The sequence below is a fragment of the Rhododendron vialii genome, chromosome 9a (genome assembly GCF_030253575.1).
Source record: "Rhododendron vialii isolate Sample 1 chromosome 9a, ASM3025357v1".
In the NCBI taxonomy this organism is placed as follows: domain Eukaryota; kingdom Viridiplantae; phylum Streptophyta; class Magnoliopsida; order Ericales; family Ericaceae; genus Rhododendron; species Rhododendron vialii.
The window spans coordinates 36,044,096-36,064,181 of NC_080565.1; the positions used below are offsets into that span (position 1 = coordinate 36,044,096).

A 20,086-nucleotide genomic window follows, 5' to 3' on the forward strand; every position below is an offset into this window, starting at 1 on the left:
TATGGACCAGTTCTAAATTATTTTGAGACCTCATCCGACTGAAGTGTGATCCAAGCTGTTCATATTCTTTAAAAAATTAGATTGAACGAATATCAATATCTGTAACTACAAGTTAATTAATTTCAGAAAGGAAATCACGTTACTGAATTGTTGATGTACGTGCTACATACATACTGATGCTTGATCATTTTAACTTTAGCATAACCAAATTTCTCAATGAGGCGTACAAGATGAACCATTTGGATCAGGACTCACAACGACCCAAAACTGAAACATAATGGCGAATAATTGAGTGAACTGGGTCCTCTATTATCTCTCTTATTTATAAAAATTACTACAAAATTATGATTACTAAAAGAAAATTAGAACACTGTGTGATGGTGACATGGGAGTACCTAATTGTTTTTCGTCAGCCTTTTGCTCCCTTCAACAACCACCATTGACCCCAAACATATTTTTTTTTTCTTTAAGGAGAATGAAAAGGAGGACTAGAAAAACAAATAGGATTTTCCAAGAGGGCAATTCAACTAATGAGTTTCAAATTCAAAACAAGTTACGTTTGACATCGGAACAAAATCTGAGGAGGGTTAGAAAAAATAAGATTAGGATGAAGCATAAATAGTATGAGAAGTCTCCGAAATAGTATAAGACAATCGGTACATTCATGGGATTAGTAATACGCTGTTTGGTCAGAGTACGATAAAGATCATTCTAGCTTCGAGCGATTCTTTCACGAGGACTTCTTTGAATCCTCAAGCTCCTCTTTCGACCGTCAATGGCCTGATCGGATTAACCAACTTGGAATAAAAACTGCCAAGCATTCTACGAAGCTGAACGAAGAAGTTACACAAATTACATATAAGCACCGAGTCGAACGACACAATTTCAGTTACAAATCAATTATAGGCACTGGCCGGAGACTTCATTTCTTTTCCTTCAAAAACACGTTCATGAATTCAAGATCCAAACGGAGACCTAAAAGTCAGCAAGAAACTCTAGTCGCAAACCGAAACACAAAGAAGACAAAAGTATAATCAAAGCTGTTAATGTCAACACAAGCATGTGATGACCAATGTTTTTCAATACATTTGCGATGCGAGTCACGGTGTTCCTCCTTTTGTGCCATATCTATACATGGAAAAATAGGGTTTCCAGCAGCAGTCACAAAGACTAACCAGTAACCACCATGCCATAGCCAAAAACGGAATGTAATAAGTTTATCTTTCAACTAGCTGGTTAAAAACAGATCCCACCAAGAGACCGCCAAGAACGATCTTCAAAGGTGTAACTTAGTTAAAAACAGATTCCACCAATTGTCAGCCAAAATGTTGATCTTCAAAGGCGTGGCGGATACTAGCCATTGGCGGGAATATCTGACAAAAGCTGCTTCATTTTCTCGTAAGTCATGAAAACTATACCAATACTTGGCACCACCTTGAAGTATTCAGGCAAAATCCCTCTATACAATCCGCGAAGGCCTTCAGCCCTGATAATATACCCAAATGTACCGAAAAGGCCAGTGGTGTATATGCGAGCCCGGCCTCCTGCTCCTTCCAACTGCATCCTCCGCCTCACGAGGTCCAGCGGGAATGTTGCTGCATTTTATATAAGCAGAAAATTGAGAGGAAGTGCACATGAATGAATATCCGAGAAAGTATATGCAAGACTTTACATGTATTCTGAAAAGAAATTATCTTGACATTTCGTTTTTTCAAGATGAATTTTATGCCCGTAAAACCTGGTATTAGAGTAAGTACGAATTTCATGTCAAAAGTGAATCACACACTACTCTGAGACGAAAAATTATAAACACAGAATTAGAGAGGGTATGAATGCAACGTTAACTACAGGCAGCTACCAGGAGAAATGAGAACAGCGATGTCCAATCTTACACAAAATTGCACATTAACAAGCAAAATGCTTCTGCTAAATCCGACAACAAGGCGGTGACAATTCCCAAGGGTCGGCTTGGCTTATATAGCCTGAACAATCCAACATAGGCTATGTTAATGTAAAAGCTGAGATAACAGTCTCTGGTCTGTCAATTTATTTAGGTTGGGATGCCTATTTGTGGAAGAATGACAAACTAGAATGCTCCAAACTTAGGAATCTGAATGGAGTCAACAACATATTGTTGGCTTAGTTAGCATCACGAAGGAATATAGAATCGACAACACAAATCTGCAGACAACTGAATCAGTATTTAACAGTCCAATTCACCCAAAATACTCCGACACACACACACACATAGCAGCAATACCATGCATCTTCCTTGAAGTTAAGTTATTCCTGCCTCAGAGATGCAAGTCACACTGGCACAACATAGAGCATGCCACCGCAATACACAGAGTTCAAGCTTTACTGACGACTCGGATACATGTAGTGTTCTGTAGTGCTTGTCCTTCAAATGCTATTCAAAGAGTCGGAGCCTTGGAGGAAACGTCTAGTTTTCCATGATAGAAGCATGTCAGTTTGATATCCCATATCAAAATCAACTCATTCTCCATAGTTTTGCATTGGAGTTAATTTGTCAACAACATTCTCCACCCCCGCACCCCCCCCGCACCCCCCCCCCCCACACCAAAAAAAAGAAAAAAACTCAGGAAGAGTACTACTGTACTAGGAAGAAAATGAGGAGACTAGAGAGTTGGGAAAGGCATAGTAGAAGAGAAGGGAAAAGTTTCCTTCAGAGCCAACCATGTCCTTTTTTCCAGAGTAGAGGAGCCTACTTGTTACATTTTCCCTTAACACAATCTTTCCACTATTAGGCAGTACATGGTGGATGAAGGCCCCGTTCCACTTTTGTTTAAAGTTCCTTTTTTTTTTCTCAAAAAGAAGGCTTGTTCCAGACCTCTGAGCCTTTCCATTTTTTAAAATTCTTCAAGTGAAACGACGTTGTTTTGGTCCCTGTTCCCCACAACCTCCCAAGTGAAATGACAAAACTGCCCTCGCCCCATTTTCATCTCCTAGGGCTTCCACGGTACTGCCCTTGCCCCATTTTCATCTCCTAGGCTGAGGCAGCGGGTGTCGGGGGAGGAGGAGGAAGGGGTGGAGATGGAGGTAGCGGAGGAGGAGAGGTAGAGCTGGGCGGCGTTGTAGAGCTCGCTGGTGTTGATGCCTTCGATCTCGGTGATGTCGAAGTAGCAGTGGGAAGAGAAGGAGTTGAAGAGGCGGGCGAAGAGCTTGGGGAATGCGAATCGGAGTTCAGGGGGGAGGATGGTTTGGCAGAAGGCGTACACGCCCATGAGGGAGTCCAGTGAGGTCCACAACTCCTTCATTTTCTTGTTACTTTCCTACTATGGTGAAATGTTTTCTCTTTTCTTGGGATATGTATGTCTAGAGAGAGAGAGAGAGAGAGAGAGAGAGAGAAGGAGTCTGCTCTGGTCTGTGCGTGGAAGAAGATGGAGGGGAGAAAGCCAGGTGTCTGGGGAAATTGGATAAGTCCAAGGGGCAATATGGTCAATTTGACAATAATCTTTTTGAAAAAGAAGAACTTTGTAAGGAAAAGTGGAATGAACCTTCCTTTTATTACTGTTCATCACCCAAAAAAGAACTTTGGAAAACAGAAGGCAATCTGGAACGCCACCGAAGTAATCGCCCTTTTTCCTACCTCCTTCCTTACCTGCACAACAAAACAATGCAGGGGAGTTTTTCCTATCCCAAACGCTAACTTGCTATCCCCCCAGTTAGTACCTTCCTCTCACTATTTCATTCCTCTTACCAAATAGAGTAAAGTGCTTTTTGGTTTGATAAGATTTTCTAAAGATGTTTTTGCCCCCCACATATCAAGTTGACTCAACTAAGCCTTTTTCCCAGCTACTTGAGGATGGCTCATGAATAATGTTCCACTATTTCTCCTGACCTCCAAGTCGATTAATCAACCCAAAAACAAGTTTTCCTGAATTTCAAAACCAACTGAAAAGGAATAATAAGGTCTTAAAGTTCATGATAAAGCAAACAATAAAAAACAATGGAACCTTATGGCTCTGCTATGGAAAACTCTTGGATGAAAATCTCAATATGAAATCAAATAAGGATGTAAGAAAACTCTGAACCTTGAACAGATAAGAGGCTAGAGCCACAACCTCTTTGTTTTGATCTTTAATAGTTTCTGAAAATGATTTGTAGATACTAGTTTCAGTTATATCCACAGACTCGTTTGAAGCCTCTTAATCAACTTCAGTAATTCCTCTCTAACAATAACTTCCTTCTCCTACTTAGCAAAAAAGAAGAAGAAAACCTTCCTTCTCCTGAAGCCAAGTATCCTTGACATATGATCTGCCAAGGAGAAAAAACGAAAGAAAGAAGAGGGCTTTGCGGTAGACCTGGTACAGTGACTAACCCATAGATGACATGAAACAAAGCTTCAGTTACCCATAAATCACCTGTGAAACTTAAAAGGTCCCAGTATCACCGGCAAGGGATGGGAAAGGAAGCATAATTGAGAAGCGTACCTCGAATAGTACACTCTCAGGCCTGCTAACTGAGAGAACTGTATAGGATCGCCTGAGAATATGCCATCCTATGTTAGAGCACACTACATGGTTCTGAAAGCCGAGTTCTCACTTAGGACAGGTAAAGTTCATCGAAGTCAGATTTTTACATATAACATATAGTCAGTTAGCAAAAGACAAAAACAAAAGATATCATTTTGTCGGCTTCCTTACAAAAGATCCTCATATATCAGACAAAAATTGACTTCTCTTCGGGGTCTCTGGCTCTAGGTTTCACTCTGTTAGATGCTTAGTGCAAAGCCTGCATCTCAACCTGCTTCTCTGCATCAAAAGCATTGAAGACAAGCTACAGGCATTAACTTCTTTCCATCACTATTAGTTTTGCTTAATAATAGAATTCAAATAAAAAGTCTACTGAAGAGCTTGATTGTAGTTCCCTACTGAAGGTGAGGAAGGCTGAATGAGAAGAACTAAAATAGATATCATTTATAAACTCAAGACAAACAACTTTAAAGGAACTTCCAAAAATTATGGTTCCCTGTTAGTAGCAATTTAATCGATATAAGCTGCATTGTGAGGGTAAAATGTGAGGGTAAAATAGAATCGAAATTCCAGCCATTAGCATCGCAAAAAACTCTACTACCCTGTAATGTGGAGTTAATAGCATTCTCAGTTCAATTTCCAGAACAGAACAATGGCGAAGAAATTATAGAAACACTATTTCCTTTACGTACTTTCGGACAACTAATACAGCAAGGAAAATGAGACAAGAACACTGTAACATTGCTACAAACATTGACCTATACTGGACGAATATAGTGGAAAACACTGCTATGCGAGGAGCAAACGCCAACACATTTCCATTGGTTCGATCGAAAATTGAAATGGTTTCAGAGAGCAACTCCAAAAGTGAACTCTCTTAAAAATTTTAGGGCCTTTTGTTGAAGGTTTCAGATCACTCACCTGTTGACGATGCTATGCCTGAAACGCTGCCACAGGCAAGGCTGACAAGGATAGTGGAGTCATCAGGCCTAAGGTCAACAAAATGAATTATGAATCATTTCACCATGCAAACTTAGATAATGGACAAAGAAAACACAACACATAAAGCACTCGACAGATATATTAGAAGGCAATTTCAAATCCTTAATTTATGAGGTATTACCTCTGTGATTTCCAATAAGATCTCAAGCTGTCATAAACCGAAAAGCTGATTGCTAAATTAGGCCCGACACCCTGTATTGTTCAAAACGGCAGTTAATTACACAAAACATGATTATCAAGCACACTTGGATTCTAACAACAACAAAAGAAACTTTACCAATAATGTTGCCCCAAGTCCCTTGTAGAGGCCAGAGGCACTTTCTTCCCTTGTTATAGTGCGTAGAGCATGCCATATACCTCTATAGTAGGTGACATTTGTCTGTGAATTAAAAACTAAATGATCAAGAAAACATGCACAAGGAAAACAGACCATGTGAAAATCATAGTAACACTTGGAAGTATGCGACCAGAAATCAGGCTGTTGACCTTTAGAGGCACAACACAGAAGAAAATCTAGTATAGTATCCCATATTGGGGGATGGCAGTATATTGGGTGCAAGCGTAACCTTTGGCAATATCTGCATAAAGTGGTTGCCCTGAGGTTTGAACCCACAATCTCAAGGTTAGTAGGTGGAGTTTAAAAACAAATTCACTAGCAGGCCTTCCTGCATTACGAAGCACCTGGAACTCATACAGAAATAAGTCCATAAACCAACAGTGGTTTCTCTGCCAAGTCAAAGTTTCTTCTATTTGTGCCACTATAGTGCCTTTAGATGTGCTCTTTTGATTCTTTGACACATAATTAGCATCATATTACCACCGATCACTGAATGACAGAGAAATATTTCATTCTGCGTACTGGACGACAACACCTGATCTTTGACGCAAAGACAGGAATAGATTGCTTCCCGTTTCCAAGCTAAGTAACAGAAAAGCTAAAAAGACAAGGCAGGAGACTGCTCTAAGTCTAAGTAAGGAAATTTTTTTTCTATATTGTAAAGATTTTATACTTTTATCGATATACGAAATTTCTTTTGCTGATTAAAAAAAAGAAGGTATGGCAACTTTATTCTTCCTTCATGGCACATGCTAGTAGTAACTTATCCTCAACTTGAGAATAAACCACTAAATAATCATTTCTGGGATAGCTGGAGAGGTGTGCTCCAACGGATGACAAATAAAGCATTGACAAACTTACAAGCTAGAAAATGATAAATGAACTAAACTAGCAAAACGTCTATCAATTCTTACCTGTGCTGCAAGACGTGTCCTTACAAGATCCAATGGGTATGTAACGGATGCAGCAGTAACCCCAGCCAAACCACCACCTACAAGGCGTATGAAAACGTCTACGCCAACATTTTCTCTTTGATTTTCAATCACCAAAACGTTTTGTAACAGCTGTAAGATGAGAAGATGCAAAAGATCAAACAACGAACCAGATACGAGAATATTCTACCAACACAATTTGAACTACATAGAAAATCATCATAGAACGTATGTACCAACATTCTTGTAGCGTTCAAATGCATAAAAGCTGATAGAAGAGTAAGGCAGACGATGAGCAATTGTAACAAGATTTCCTTTCCAGAAGGCCCTAAATCCTTCTTCCCTAACAATGCGTGAAGCCTCGTGCAAAATGCTAGCCTTTCTCAGCATGACGACATCAGAGTGCATGCCTTGCACCTGCAGAAACAAGATGATATCATCGGTAAAACAAATGAAATTTATCCAAGCACATCCTCATTTACAAGTCCAAATGCTCATTTAACTGCCTCAAAATACTGCGGTTGGAATTTTGGGTGGTGTGGATGAACTTGGGAGACCTTGGGCCTTCCAAGGCCTTTGGCTTTCCCCGGTCTCTTTACTTCCCTATATTCATGGCAAGAGTTTTCCCCCTAATCAATTCTGCTATTCAAGGCTCGTGTTCAATTCCAGGCAGCACTTCAAGGGTCTCCTTTTGGCTATATAAGGAGCATCCCGTACCCAGTTTTGACACACAGTTTTCAGACTTCATACTCTACAAATCTGATTTAGTTCTTGAGTGAGAGATGCAGACAAAGTTCAATTTGCCAAGGCTACTCATGGTGGTGTTCCATGTGGTTATAGCTGGATTATCCTGGTAGACGCCTATTCAACCTTAACACCTTTCGGTAGGCGGCAAATCTGTTTTAAGGATATGCTGTGTGACTCAGTATACGGTTCGTGTTTCTGTATCAACTGTTATCAATCATTTCGTTTCTCTGGATTATAGAGCCAACAAAACATGGTCATTGTTAAGTTGATTCATTCAGAATCAGTTTCTACAACATGTTCATGCTTCAAGGGGTACGATTTGCCGAGAATGTGAAATATCTTGTTAGGAAATGATGCTGAAACCATAACGAAAAATACTCTGCAAACTGAACCAAAATAGGTATCTAGGAAAAAATTAACCTGGGAATAGGAATGGTAAACGAACCAAGCGACTCTGAGTTTGAGCTCGTGTCCGCTCATAAAAAGATCGTTTATTTTTTTCCCAGTCAATCGGAAATTATAAAAATCTCGTTTATGATCAGTTTGATAATAAACAAATCAAAATTCAATAACCATTCAAACGGAGCTCGAACAAATCATTACTCGGCTCGTTTGCCTTATAATTTATATAGAACTCAAGCTACTCAACATCTGAATAGGCTAAAGCTCGTTTGAGTTCCGCTCGTCTTATTAACAAAGCAAACCAGGTACTATTTTGAACCTTGTTACGTTTTCAAATTAAGCTTGAACAACTACCTGCTCCGCTTGTTTATCACCCCTACCTGGAAAAGGATAGTGAGGCGAGCGAGCGGCGCCGTGCAGGTCTTGCTGACGGCGCCGGCGACGCCTCCGGCGAGGAGCTGCGAAACTGTTCCGATTTGCGATTGCTGCAACGACCTCTTCTGCTGCGCCACCACGACGACGCCTCCATGGCCCGAATTGAGAGCCATCTCCCGTACCCTAGCCTCCGTCTGCATATACTCCCTCTCTATTCTCTCTCTCGCTCTCTCTCTCTGTCTCTGTGCGTGCTGTGGACGGAGAAGAAACAGCCGAGACGAAACGGCGACGTAACGAGAAACGGACAACGTGCGGCGTGAGGGGTGAGTGTGAGTTTAAGACCGTTAGATTTGGCGATGCTGATGATTGATGGGAATTGGCGGTTGTGATGGATGTGTTGATTGTGATGGAATGTTTTTCTACTGTGGTTAGGGAAATCACGGGATCTGAACTAATCACGGAATATCTTATTTATGTAGGTTTGGAATATTCGTCGAGTTGATGTTGAGGTTCAACGGCCAGCTTTTTCCCTTTCTTATACAAAAGCCAAAAGAAAGGAGTGTTGAATTAAACCGCGTAGCGACTCCGATCATAAGTAACTGACCTAAAATGTTACGACTTAATCCGTAACTCAGGAAAGAAATATTTATTTGTTACCACATCGTGGACTCCGTCGCAAGGGGCATGTTCGATAAGCTCGAAATTGTGAACAACTCCTACAAACTTTTTGTAATTAAGTTGTTTCCAGTAAATTAGAAGTTATAAAAAGTTTAGAAGAAATAACTTGACTTTTGACAAAAAAAAAAAAAAAATTAGTTTAGTCTGAACAAGTCAACGGAAGCCAAAAAACTATAGTGAAAGCGTGGCTTAAGTCCCGACGGAGTTCAGTGAAGGCAGTTGACGAATGTGAAATGTGAGGCGGGGGATGAGGCGAAAGTTTGTGAAGGGGAGTGAGAGTCACCGGACTCACATTTAAAATGCACATATTTGTTTTGGCAATTACACTTCGAAACAGACGGTTTCGCATTTTCAATCTCACTAATCTCAATGGATGGCTACACCAGCTTGGCAGCCAGAACACAAAACTTAAAAGAACAGCCACATAACCATTAAAGGATTAAAAGTTCCAAGGGGAAAGGCCTGCCTTTGACCGGAAAGAAACTAGTAGAAGTGTGCAAATTAACCCTGACACCTCACTGTCAGGAAAAAAATCCCACAAATAGAAGACCAATATTACTCTTACTGGAAAGACAAGATGTGAGTAATTAATTGTTCCAAGTACTGATATGAAGATCCCCCTTCCTTGAGACAGCCATCCACTTTCTCCTTCAAGCACAAAATCTTCTCTCTCATCTCCTCCCCATCTTTCTCCAACATCACTCTCCTAATTCCTCTCTCCACTTCTCCTCTCTCCACCCCTTTATCAAACCTCAACCCAATCCCCCAAACATCACTCACATACTTTGCATTCACCAGTTGATCCCCGAAACAAGGCGAACATATCATCGGCACTCCTTCGCATATACTCTCCAACGTTGAGTTCCACCCGTTGTGAGTCCAAAACCCTCCTACAGCAAAATGAGCTAGCACTTCTTGTTGCGGGGCCCACTTGACGATACATCCGTTGTTCCCAACTTTCTCCATGAGCCCACCTGGCAACGCCTCAAGCCACTCTGAACCGCGGATCATTCCCGGTCGAACCACCCACAAAAAGGGCTGCATGCTGTTGGCTAAACCCCATGCCATTTCCAGGAACTCGTTTCCACCCATATCAACAATACTTCCAAAACTCACGTATAACACGGATTTCGGTTTTTGGGTATTTAGCCAGGATATGGAACTCCTATCTTCGGTTAGTAGGCTACTCGATGAGGCAAGAGAGGACTTGTGAAACGGGCCGATTGGAAAATTTGGGACCGGGAATTTTTCGCGTGATTGGATTAGTGCAGATTCTTCAAGTTCCAAAAAAGTGTTCCAAATTAGGCCTGAGGAGGCCTTGGTTTGTTGCACCATGTTGCTGAGTAGCTTGTATAAGTTTTCGGAGTCATTTTTTGTGATTGAGGGAAGGTCTTTGACTTGGAGTGGTGCTACCTCTGGCACTGGTGATTCTAGTTGGGAATCTGTAGATAAAAAGAAACCAGAATGAATGAAGAGCAATGTTATTGACAAAGATGTCGAGATACATATTTGGATACAAATGTTTTTGGAGTCATTTGATGCATGTGTAAGCCCCACACGATGTGTGTAAGAATTAACTTCATCGGATGCCTATGGACACATATATTCGGAGATATTTGAAGGAAAAAAAAGTGTTATGTTAAATTATCCACATCAAAACCAATTGGCAATAAGGGGAGAGACCATTCAGGATCATATATTAGTTTTTGAGGTGATAATTAACCGATGTGAGACAAATTCTAACACTCTTCCGCACGTGCGACTCTTGACTTGCACAGACACACAAGAGAGGTCAACAAAGGGTCCAGAACATACGGATTACAACGAAACAAAGTGCAACTATGGCGCAAAAAAACAAAAGGGGAAAGGCCTCCGATAACCTAGCTCTAATATTATGTTAAAGCATCCACCTCAAAAATCAGTTGGCAATGACTGGAGAGACCGCAAAGGCTCATATACTAGTTTTGGAGATGATAAATAACCAATGTGGAACAAATTCTAACAAGTTAAAATCATTTGCCTTGGAGAATAAATGAAACAAGAAACAATTGAATCTCTGAGAAACAATTGAATCTCTGAGAAACAACCTCAGAATAAAGTTTTGCTCTGCATTGGCTGTCTATTATCTAGAGTATTACTTTCTCCGTCCCAAATTGCTTGTCCTTCTTGGAAAACTTTGCATTTGCACTCAAAAAATTATGTATAAGCATGAATTTTTACACCAATTTCAAAATCTCATTGAAAAGAAAAAATTGGCGTAAATTTTTTTCAAAAAAGATCTCATAAACATGTTATTTTTTACACGCAAAATTCACGATTTTCCAAAAGGAACAAGCAATTTGGGCCGAAGGGGTAGATTAATGATGTTACAGGAAAATATATGAAGGTAGGAAGAATGCAGACAAAGATAATAGTAGTAATAAATTTGCAGATTTACTTACTCCCCCCAAAAATAAAAATAAAAATGCAGACTCCACTTAGAAACCACATAGCTTCAAATTAATATTTTAGTTGCCGAGATGAGATTCGAGCTATCAGATGTATGATCCGACGGCTCAAAAGTACACGGTACGATACTGTACAACTCATTGCACAGCACCAATCTGAAGTTCAGAAAATTCACTCCCTTTTCTTATCCATTCATGACTTTGTCGTACACAGTCCCCCTTTTGGACATAAAAATCTTGGCAACGAACCTTTTTCCAGCCAATTCCACACCGAATGCGACTTTGATGGCTGACTTGTGGCTCCCATTCAAGATCTCATCATTTTTTGATCGAGTTGGAAACTCCATGGTTTTCACCATGCATTGTGGGTTTCACCGTGAATTTTTTTTAGTAATTTGAACTGTTCATTTTATAGGGTCTGTAGAATAATACATTGACACAAAAAATCATATTTATCGGATATCGTTAGGTAATTAAATTATATTTCTACGGTCAATTTTTTAAACCAAACTTTGATTTTTTATATATCTATCAATGTCCGATAAAATTGATTTTTTGTGAAGACGAACAACTCTGCGAGCCCTACAAGATGAACGGTTTAGATTACTACAATATATGTATGGTGGGACCCACAATTAGTGGTGGTGGAAAACTTGAAATTTCCACCTAAGGTGGATAGAATTTACACTCTTTTTGATTAACCAAGATCTCATCATTTTGATCAATATTGTTGATTTTACAGAGGTCGTTGAGCATTTTTATTGTAGAAAGAAATAGTGAACATTGACAACCACATAGTTGAGAAAATTTTGTTCTGCAGTCCGTTGCACGTACCGATCGTCCATTTTTTAAACAGATGTAGTCAATTTATAACGCTTCTAATTTTTAGTTCAAAATACAATTTTCAGAAGCATCCATAAAACGAACCGTTCAAATCATGATAATAAGATCTCGAAGAGTCCTATCAAGATTGACAACAACCCCGCAGTGCGCTGGTATATTATAGGATCCCCTTCTCTGAAGAGTGACTAGATAAATAGGAGTAGCAATTTGACTACAGGAAATTGGATTTATTAAGAACTCAGATTTGCAATAGCGGGGATAGTACGCACTACGCACGCTTTGGCACTCCAGGTGGATAGTACGCACGCTTTGGCACTCCAGGTTACTTATAAAATAAGCCTTGCCAGTAGAATTTTTTAATCGCCTCATTTATTTAGAAAACACCAATCATAAGTTTAGTGCTGTTCACTAGCCAAACCAGAAACTCAAATTCAAGCAAATTGGCAACTCCGTATGATTGGCAAGGAAAAATGAAGAGTAATTCACAGCTAGAGAGACAGAGAAAGAAATACAGAGATCAATAAACCCACACCTTGTTTGGGGAAATAACCCTTTTCCCGCAGCATTGGCAAGGCAGCATAAACCAGAAAAGAAGAAACACTACCAGTCCTCAAAACAATCCTCGGGATCCCAAACCCATCAGCAACGGATTGCGAAAAGTGCCAAATAGCATCAGTTATCAAGCAAGCAATCGGCCCATCTGCTAGTAATCCAGCCAAACAGTCCCGAAACGGGGCGGCACAGTTGGAGCTGAGCAGAGCGGGGAAAGAGAGGAGATTTTCCATCGAGGCCTCGGTTAGCGAAAGCCTGTCGGAGATGGGGAGGAAGGTGAAGTGACGGTCGTTGGATTGGGCGGGAGAGTTGAAGTGGGTGTGGATGAGTGTGATGGAAAAGCCTCTGGAGTGGAGGATGTTTGCTAGCTGAAGCATGGGGTTTATGTGGCCTTGTGCAGGGGTTGGAAACAGTACTAAACGGCCGTTGTTGGCTTGAGGCTTTTGGGTTTGTTTTTGTTCCTCCATTGGAGCTTATTTCTTGAAACAGAGGAGCCAAGTTTTTTGTTTTCCCCCACTGAGAGATTGGTTGATAGAGATGGGTTAAATTGAAGTCATGGATGACCTCAATTGGCATCTGTAAAGGAGAAGTCTGCCACGTGTACAATTGGTTCTCAGCTGCCACGTCATTGTGATTAGTTAGACTAGTAATTGGGTTGTTGTAATTAGTGGGAAGATTAGCTGAGTTGTTTAGGGAAAGCTATAAGAGCCAAGGGGATTCTACTTTGTAATCATCGAGAAAACAATTTAGTGAATAAAAATGAGAACACTTTCTCTCTCTCCGATTCTCTCTATCTCATTTGCTTTCCTTTGATTTTGTTTTCCCTCTGGATTAAGAACTTCTTCAGCATCCATGGAAGACTTTGTTGGCAGCCCATGCGTAGCCTCTATTGAAGATTTTTTGCTTTTTGTTTCTTTTTAGGTAGAGATGGAGATGTAGAGAGATGGGGCAGCAGCCACAGCACCCTTTGGTGCTGCGGGATACTATGTAAGGGAAAAGAAAATTACTAATGAGCATCTCCACCTATATAACTGTCACAGGACTCACATTTAAATGCACATATTTAATCTCACTAATCTCAATGGCTAGACCAACAATTGGCAGCCATAACACAAAACTCAAAAAACAAAAATAGCCACATAATCATCAAAACATTAAAAGTTCCAGGGCGAAAGGCCCGTCTTTGATCGGACTGTGAAGTGCGCAAACTAGCCTAGATAGCACTGGCCGTCAGAAAATAAAAATCCCACAAACAGAAGACCAATATTACTCCTACTGTTTCCCGGAAAATATTATTCCTACTGGAAAGACAAAATGTGAGTTATTAATTGTTCCAAGTACTGATCTGAAGATCCCCCTTTTTTGAGACAGGCATCCACTTTCTCCTTCAAGCACAAAATCCTATCTCTCATCTCCTCCCCTTCTCTCTCCAACATCACTCTCCTAATCCCTCTCTCCACTTCTCCTCTCTCCACCCCTTTATCAAACCTCAACCCAATCCCCCAAACATCACTCACATACTTTGCATTCACCAGCTGATCCCCGAAACAAGGCGAACATATCATCGGCACTCCTTCGCATATACTCTCCAACGTCGAGTTCCATCCGTTGTGAGTCCAAAACCCTCCTACAGCAAAATGAGCTAGCACTTCTTGTTGCGGGGCCCACTTGACGATACATCCGTTGTTCCCAACTTTCTCCATGAACCCACCTGGCAACGCCTCGCGCCACTCTGATCCACGGATCATTCCCGGTCGAACCACCCACAAAAAGGGCTGCATGCTGTTGGCTAACCCCCATGCCATTTCCAGGAACTCGTTTCCACCCATATCAGCAATACTTCCGAAACTCACGTATAATACTGATTTCGGTTTTTGGGTATTTAGCCAGGATATGGAACTCCTATCTTCGGTTAGTAGGCTACTTGACGAGGCAGGAGAGGACTTGTGGAACGGGCCAATTGGAAAATTTGGGATGGGGAATTGTTCGCGTAATTGGATCAGTGCAGATTCTTCGAGTTCCGAAAAAGTGTTCCAAATTAGGCCTGAGGAGGCCTTGGATTGTTCCACCATGTTGCTGAGTAGCTTGTATAAGTTTTTGGAGTCATTTTTTGTGATTGAGGGAAGGTCTTTGACATGGAGTGGTGCTAACTCTGGCACTGGTGATTCTAGTTGGGAATCTGTAGATAAAAAAAATCCAGAATAAATGAGGAGCAATGTTATCGACTGAGAGATGTCCGGATACATATTTCATATTTGGATATAAATGTTTCTGGAGTTATTCAATGCATGTGTAAGCCCCACAGGATGGCTATGGACGCATCTATATTGGGACATATTTGAAGGAAAAAGAAGTGTTATGTTAAAGGGCAAAGTCAGGGGGTTCAGGCCATGTGCGGATACCCTTATGGTTTAAAAGTGAGCACATAACTTATCCGTGGTTCATAAAATTGAGCAGATTGACCCATTCCCGTTCATTTTAACGCCAAGTGTGAAACACGCGCATTATAAGCGTGTGAGGCATTGGTGAACTATAATCTTCGCTTTCTGCTTTTATTTTCCATAGAGCACAAGTAAATTTGTTTGGCGATTCGGCGAACTATATGTTTTCATAACTTTGTATTCAAAATAACACATTTTTTTTTAGAAAACACCAATCATAAGTTTCTGAAAATTGCTCTCAGATGATGTTCTATGCTTCTGTCACGAAAATACGAAAAACATGAACGGATAAATAAAAAAAACAATTGCAAACATAGTTTAAGACTTTTAGTGCTGTTCACTAACCAAATCAGAAACTCAAATTCATGCAAGGAAAAATGAAAAGTAATTCAAAGCCAGAGAGACAGAGAAAGAAAGACAGAGCTCAACAAACCCAGACCTTGTTTGGGGAGATCACCCATTTCCTGCAGCGTTGGAAAGGCAGCATAAACCAGAAAAGAAGAAACACTACTAGTCCTCAAAACAATCCTCGAAATCCCAAACCCATCAGCAACCGATTGCGAAAAGTGCCAAATAGCATCAGTTATCAAGCAAGCAATCGGGCCATCTGCTAGTAATCCAGCCGAACAGTCCCGAAACGGGGCGACACAGTTGGAGTTGAGCAGAGTGAGGAAAGAGAGAATATTTCCCATTGGGGCCTCGGTTGGCGAAAGCCCGTCGGAGATGGGGAGGAAGGTGAAGTGAGGGTGTTTGGATTTGGCGGGGGAGTTGAAGTGAGTGTGGATGATTGTGATGGAAAAGCCTCTGGAGTGGAGGATGTTTGCCAGTTGAAGCATTGGGTTTATGTGGCCTTGTGCAGGGATTGGAAACAATACTAAACGGCGGTTGTTGGCTTGAGGCTTTTGGGTTTGTTCTTGTTCCTCCATTGGAGCTTGTTTCTTGAAACAGAGGGGCCAAGTTTTCTTGTTTTACAAGACGAGTATATAAGGGCGAGGGATACTCTTAAGTAATCGCTTCGCGGGCCTTTCGGAAGTCTATTTTGATGTTTCGAAATGTTTATTTAGAGTTCCTTGAGAACTTTAATTATGTTAAAAATTATGCCAATCAGTTATCAATCAACAATTTGATCACGGCAAACGCTATGATGTCTATCCTTACGGTGTTTCTTTTATGCTTATTGTGATTTTCGGTTATGTCATGTATACATTCTATGTTATGTTATGTGTGGATCCGTGTGTTGTATAATATGAAACCACAAAGGGCATAACTGAAAACTATAAGAGACATAAATGAGACACCGTAAAGATAGACGCTATAGCATTATCCATACCCCACAAATAACACTCCCACAAGAGTCTGACTTTTCGTAACAAAGTATTGGTATTACACGCAAGTATGCAAAGGTGAGGAAGAATCATGAACCGATAATAGAAAAAGAAAAAGGAAGAATCAGGAAGACAAAGACATATGATTTGCAAGTGGAGTGGTAGCTCAACGGTAAGCACTTTATACTCGTGCATTTGATGAAAGTTCAAACCTCACTCACCCCATCTCCAATCTCTCAGAATAGAGTAGATTAGATTTTTTTTTTTCACGAAAAGAAGAATATGATATTATGTAAAACGAGACGGTTCAAGGAACACCCAAAAAAATACCTCAAATCTCAATCTCATAGTTTTCGATCAAATTTTTATGATCCGAACCGTTCAATGTGTGCAGAATGTGATTTTAAGGATGCTCGTGAGAAAGTAGCAAAAAAAATGACCGAAAAATGCTTGATTTAAGCAGTTTTTATTTGAACCGTTCAATAAAAAACTATTTGAAACTGTTCGGATCAAGCCCTTTCCGGTCATTTTTTTTGCTGATTTCTCGCGGGTACCCTTAAAATCACGTTCTGATCATATTGAGCGGCTCGGATCATCAAAATTTGATCGAAAACTATGAGATATTTTTTTAGATATTTTTTTGAATGTCTCTGGAACCGTCCCGTATATAAAAAGCAGATTCCCATTAGAAACCACATGGCTCCAAATTAGTATTAAAAAATAAAGAAAATTCACCCCATTTCTCTTTCCTATACACGACTTTGTCTTTTTTCTGCCAGTCCCAAACCAAATGCACCGATTGGGGCCGGCTTGAGAAAACTTGAGGTCAGTATTAAATTTGCCCCACTGAGAGATTGCTTGATAGAGATGGAGATGCAAGGGAAAATAAAAATACGGAGTACTAATAAGCGGGGGCCATGGACACCGTGTGAGCGGGGAAGTTTGTATAACTTCAGGGCCAAGGCATCGGAGTCGGGTTTGATATTTTTTTTGTGTCCCACAATTATTGTAATTTTTCTAGTGTTCATACAGTGGAGTATCTCGCACCGTGGAGTAACCTGATTTTTTGGCCAACCACGTAAATCTCCCGTGTTACTCTTGTTTTTTTTTGTGATAATACTTATATTTAGCATTGGATCTCAACATGTGTGTTTTGTGGGTGTCATCCAACTTGTGCTAAATCCCAACAATGAAGCCTTTTCACATTTCTTATTACTGTTTTGAAACATTTTTTGTTAATATCAAAATTTTAGTATGTAAAAGCCTTTGTATTCTGCACACATGATAGAAGTTTTTCACGCAAAACAAAATTTTACATTAACATAAACAGTTTTGAAAAAACAACTCATGTTCCAGGATCACAAAGAAGACCTTGATAGAAAATTATTTTAGCATTGAAAGTTAGACTTAGGCTGTGTTCCAGAAAGGAATTAAGAACTTATTTTTTGTTGAATAAGAAGGGTTGTTCCGGAAAATATAAAGGGTGGTAATTATTTTGGTAGAATTTATATAGGTACCAATGGGCGCCGGGAGGGAAATCATACCAGCGGCCGCGCCGGGCCGTCTCCGGCCACCGGACGGCCGATCCGAGCCGTCCAAAAATTCTAAAAAATGCACGGAAAAGAGAGGTGCTCGGATCAAGCACCCTACACACCTCGGATGCCATTGATTCACGCGCGAGCCCCCTCGGTTTTTTTTTTTAGAATTTTTGGACGGCTCGGATCGGCCGTTCGGTGGCCGGAGACGGCCCAGCGAAGCCGTGGGTACGATTTCCCTCCGCCAGCGCCCATTATCATAGCAACAGTCTTATTTTTTCTATAAGGCAACTTCAAGCTCAAAAATCATGTGTTTACGCAAATAATTTTCCTACAACTATGGATCTTGTTAGATAGATCTCATTGAGATCTTTAATACGGTGCAAAAAAAATTGAATTTTTTTTTTCATTTACATTATTTTTGAGCTTGAAAATGTGAAATGAACTTTTTAAGAAGGATTTTGTGGAATGCCTCTTCTTATTTTTGAATTAGAAGTGGCAAAATAAGTACTTATTTTTTAAGAAGATTTCCGGAACGGAGCCTTATAGTGTGTTTTAATATTTAGGCCTCGTTCCGGAAACGGAAATAAGTACTTATTTTTTACGAAGGCAATTTCAAGCTTAAAAATTATGTGTTTACGTAAATAATTTTCCGATCAATATGGATCTTATTTGATAGATCTCATTGAGATCTTTTATATGGTGAAAAAAAAATTGAAAATTTTTTTTTCATTTATATTATTTTTGAGTTTGAAAATGTGAAATAAGTACTTATTTTTTAAGAAGGTGTTCTGGAACGGAGCCTTAAAATTCCTCATTCGTCCCGAGGATGAGAAAAATATAAATACCCATACCGAAGTTGAAAAAGATTGCGAGAAAGACAAGGAAATCAACTTAGGGAAAATGACAAAGGTAATTCGAAGCTAGAGACAGATAAAGAAAAAACCTTGTTTGGGGAGATAACCCTTTTCCCGCAGCATGGGCAAGGCAGTATAAACTAGAAAAGAAGAAACACTACTAGTCCTCAAAACAATCCTCGGAATCCCAATCCCATCAGCAACAGATTGCGAAAAGTGCCAACCAGCATCAGTTATCAAGCATGCAATCGGGCCATCTTCTAATAATCCAGCCAAACAGTCCCGAAACGGGGCTACACAGTCGGAGTTGAGCAGAGCGAGGAAAGAGACAATGTCTTCCCCCGAGGTCCCGGTTGGCGAAACCCCGTCGGAGATGGGGAGGAAGGTGAAGTGAGGGTGCTTGGATTTGGAGGGGGAGTTGAAGTGGGTGTGGATGATCGTGATGGAAAAGCCTCTGGAGTGGAGGATGCTGGCTAGTTGAAGCATGGGGTTTATGTGGCCTTGTAAAGGGACTGGAAACAGTACTACACGGCGGTTGTTGGTTTGAGGCTTCTGGGTTTGTTTTTGTTCCTCCATTGGAGCTTGTTTCTCTAAACAGAGGGGCCTAAGTTTTTTTATTTTACTAATCGCCTGCAGAGTAAAGGACATATATAAGGGCGAGGGATACTCTCAAGTAATCACTTTGCGGGCCATTTGGAAGTCTATTTTGATGTTCGGAAATGTTTATTTAGCGTACGTTGAGAGCTTTAATTATGTCAAAAGTGTAGACTTTTGGGGCCATGGAGTGGCTCCACTCCTCTCATTTCTATCCAATCAGCACACCAAAGTGGACTTGGTGTCCAAGGGCGGTATTACACTTAGAGCATCTATATTGTAATAAGCAAATTGATATGGGTAAGCAAACTTAACAATAATGTTAAAAAAACACATCACATTGTAATAAGTAAAATTACAAGTCTTTTAGCAAATAATCAAATTCCACCTATTCCATAACCAAACTTAACAACTTTTACCAATAACCAAAACTCAATAATCAAACTCAATAACCAAATTCAAAACTAAAAAATTAAAAAACACCCCACACTGGAATCGTCTCATCGAGAAGAATAATTTGGTG

The 20,086-nt window shown here is 40.3% G+C and overlaps 3 protein-coding genes across 5 annotated transcripts; all 3 read right to left on the reverse strand.

Moving 5' to 3' along the window:
- Positions 1-883: 883 nt before the first annotated feature.
- Positions 884-8,698, reverse strand: LOC131300169 (uncharacterized). Its single transcript, XM_058325884.1, has 7 exons — positions 8,297-8,698; positions 7,008-7,184; positions 6,750-6,899; positions 5,776-5,877; positions 5,620-5,690; positions 5,418-5,485; positions 884-1,595 (listed from the first exon to the last, which is right to left on the reverse strand). The coding sequence occupies exons 1-7, from the start codon at positions 8,489-8,491 to the stop codon at positions 1,354-1,356; spliced, it is 1,005 nt and encodes a 334-aa protein (XP_058181867.1). The 5' UTR covers positions 8,492-8,698; the 3' UTR covers positions 884-1,353.
- A 679-nt stretch (positions 8,699-9,377) lies between these two features.
- LOC131300160 (UDP-glycosyltransferase 76B1-like) lies at positions 9,378-13,382 on the reverse strand. 2 transcript variants are annotated; one of them, XM_058325873.1, is made up of 2 exons: positions 12,864-13,382; positions 9,378-10,411 (listed from the first exon to the last, which is right to left on the reverse strand). In XM_058325873.1, the coding sequence occupies exons 1-2, from the start codon at positions 13,276-13,278 to the stop codon at positions 9,531-9,533; spliced, it is 1,296 nt and encodes a 431-aa protein (XP_058181856.1). In that variant the 5' UTR covers positions 13,279-13,382; the 3' UTR covers positions 9,378-9,530. The 2 variants fall into 2 exon arrangements, with proteins under 2 accessions (XP_058181856.1, XP_058181855.1); XM_058325872.1 differs by having other exon boundaries at positions 12,792-13,382.
- A 453-nt stretch (positions 13,383-13,835) lies between these two features.
- On the reverse strand, positions 13,836-19,747 carry LOC131300155 (UDP-glycosyltransferase 76B1-like). 2 transcript variants are annotated; one of them, XM_058325865.1, is made up of 2 exons: positions 19,059-19,747; positions 13,836-14,990 (listed from the first exon to the last, which is right to left on the reverse strand). In XM_058325865.1, exons 1-2 carry the CDS (start codon positions 19,615-19,617, stop codon positions 14,110-14,112), a joined length of 1,440 nt encoding a protein of 479 aa, XP_058181848.1. In that variant the 5' UTR covers positions 19,618-19,747; the 3' UTR covers positions 13,836-14,109. The 2 variants fall into 2 exon arrangements, with proteins under 2 accessions (XP_058181848.1, XP_058181849.1); XM_058325866.1 differs by lacking the exon at positions 19,059-19,747 and adding an exon at positions 15,692-16,428.
- Between the last annotated feature and the right edge of the window lie 339 nt (positions 19,748-20,086).

Coding starts and splice junctions, on each gene's coding strand:
- LOC131300169 (XM_058325884.1), bottom strand. CDS start 8,491: ATGCAGACGGAGGCTAGGGTACGGGAGATGGCTCTCAATTCGGGCCAT. Junction 6,900..7,007: donor CATTTGAACGCTACAAGAAT/GTTGGTACATAC, acceptor CTCATCTTACAG/CTGTTACAAAACGTTTTGGT. Junction 5,691..5,775: donor GACTTGGGGCAACATTATTG/GTAAAGTTTCTT, acceptor TGAACAATACAG/GGTGTCGGGCCTAATTTAGC.
- LOC131300160 (XM_058325872.1), bottom strand. CDS start 13,278: ATGGAGGAACAAAAACAAACCCAAAAGCCTCAAGCCAACAACGGCCGT. Junction 10,412..12,791: donor GGGTTATTTCCCCAAACAAG/GTGTGGGTTTAT, acceptor TTTTATCTACAG/ATTCCCAACTAGAATCACCA.
- LOC131300155 (XM_058325865.1), bottom strand. CDS start 19,617: ATGTCCTTTACTCTGCAGGCGATTAGTAAAATAAAAAAACTTAGGCCC. Junction 14,991..19,058: donor GGGTTATCTCCCCAAACAAG/GTTTTTTCTTTA, acceptor TTTTATCTACAG/ATTCCCAACTAGAATCACCA.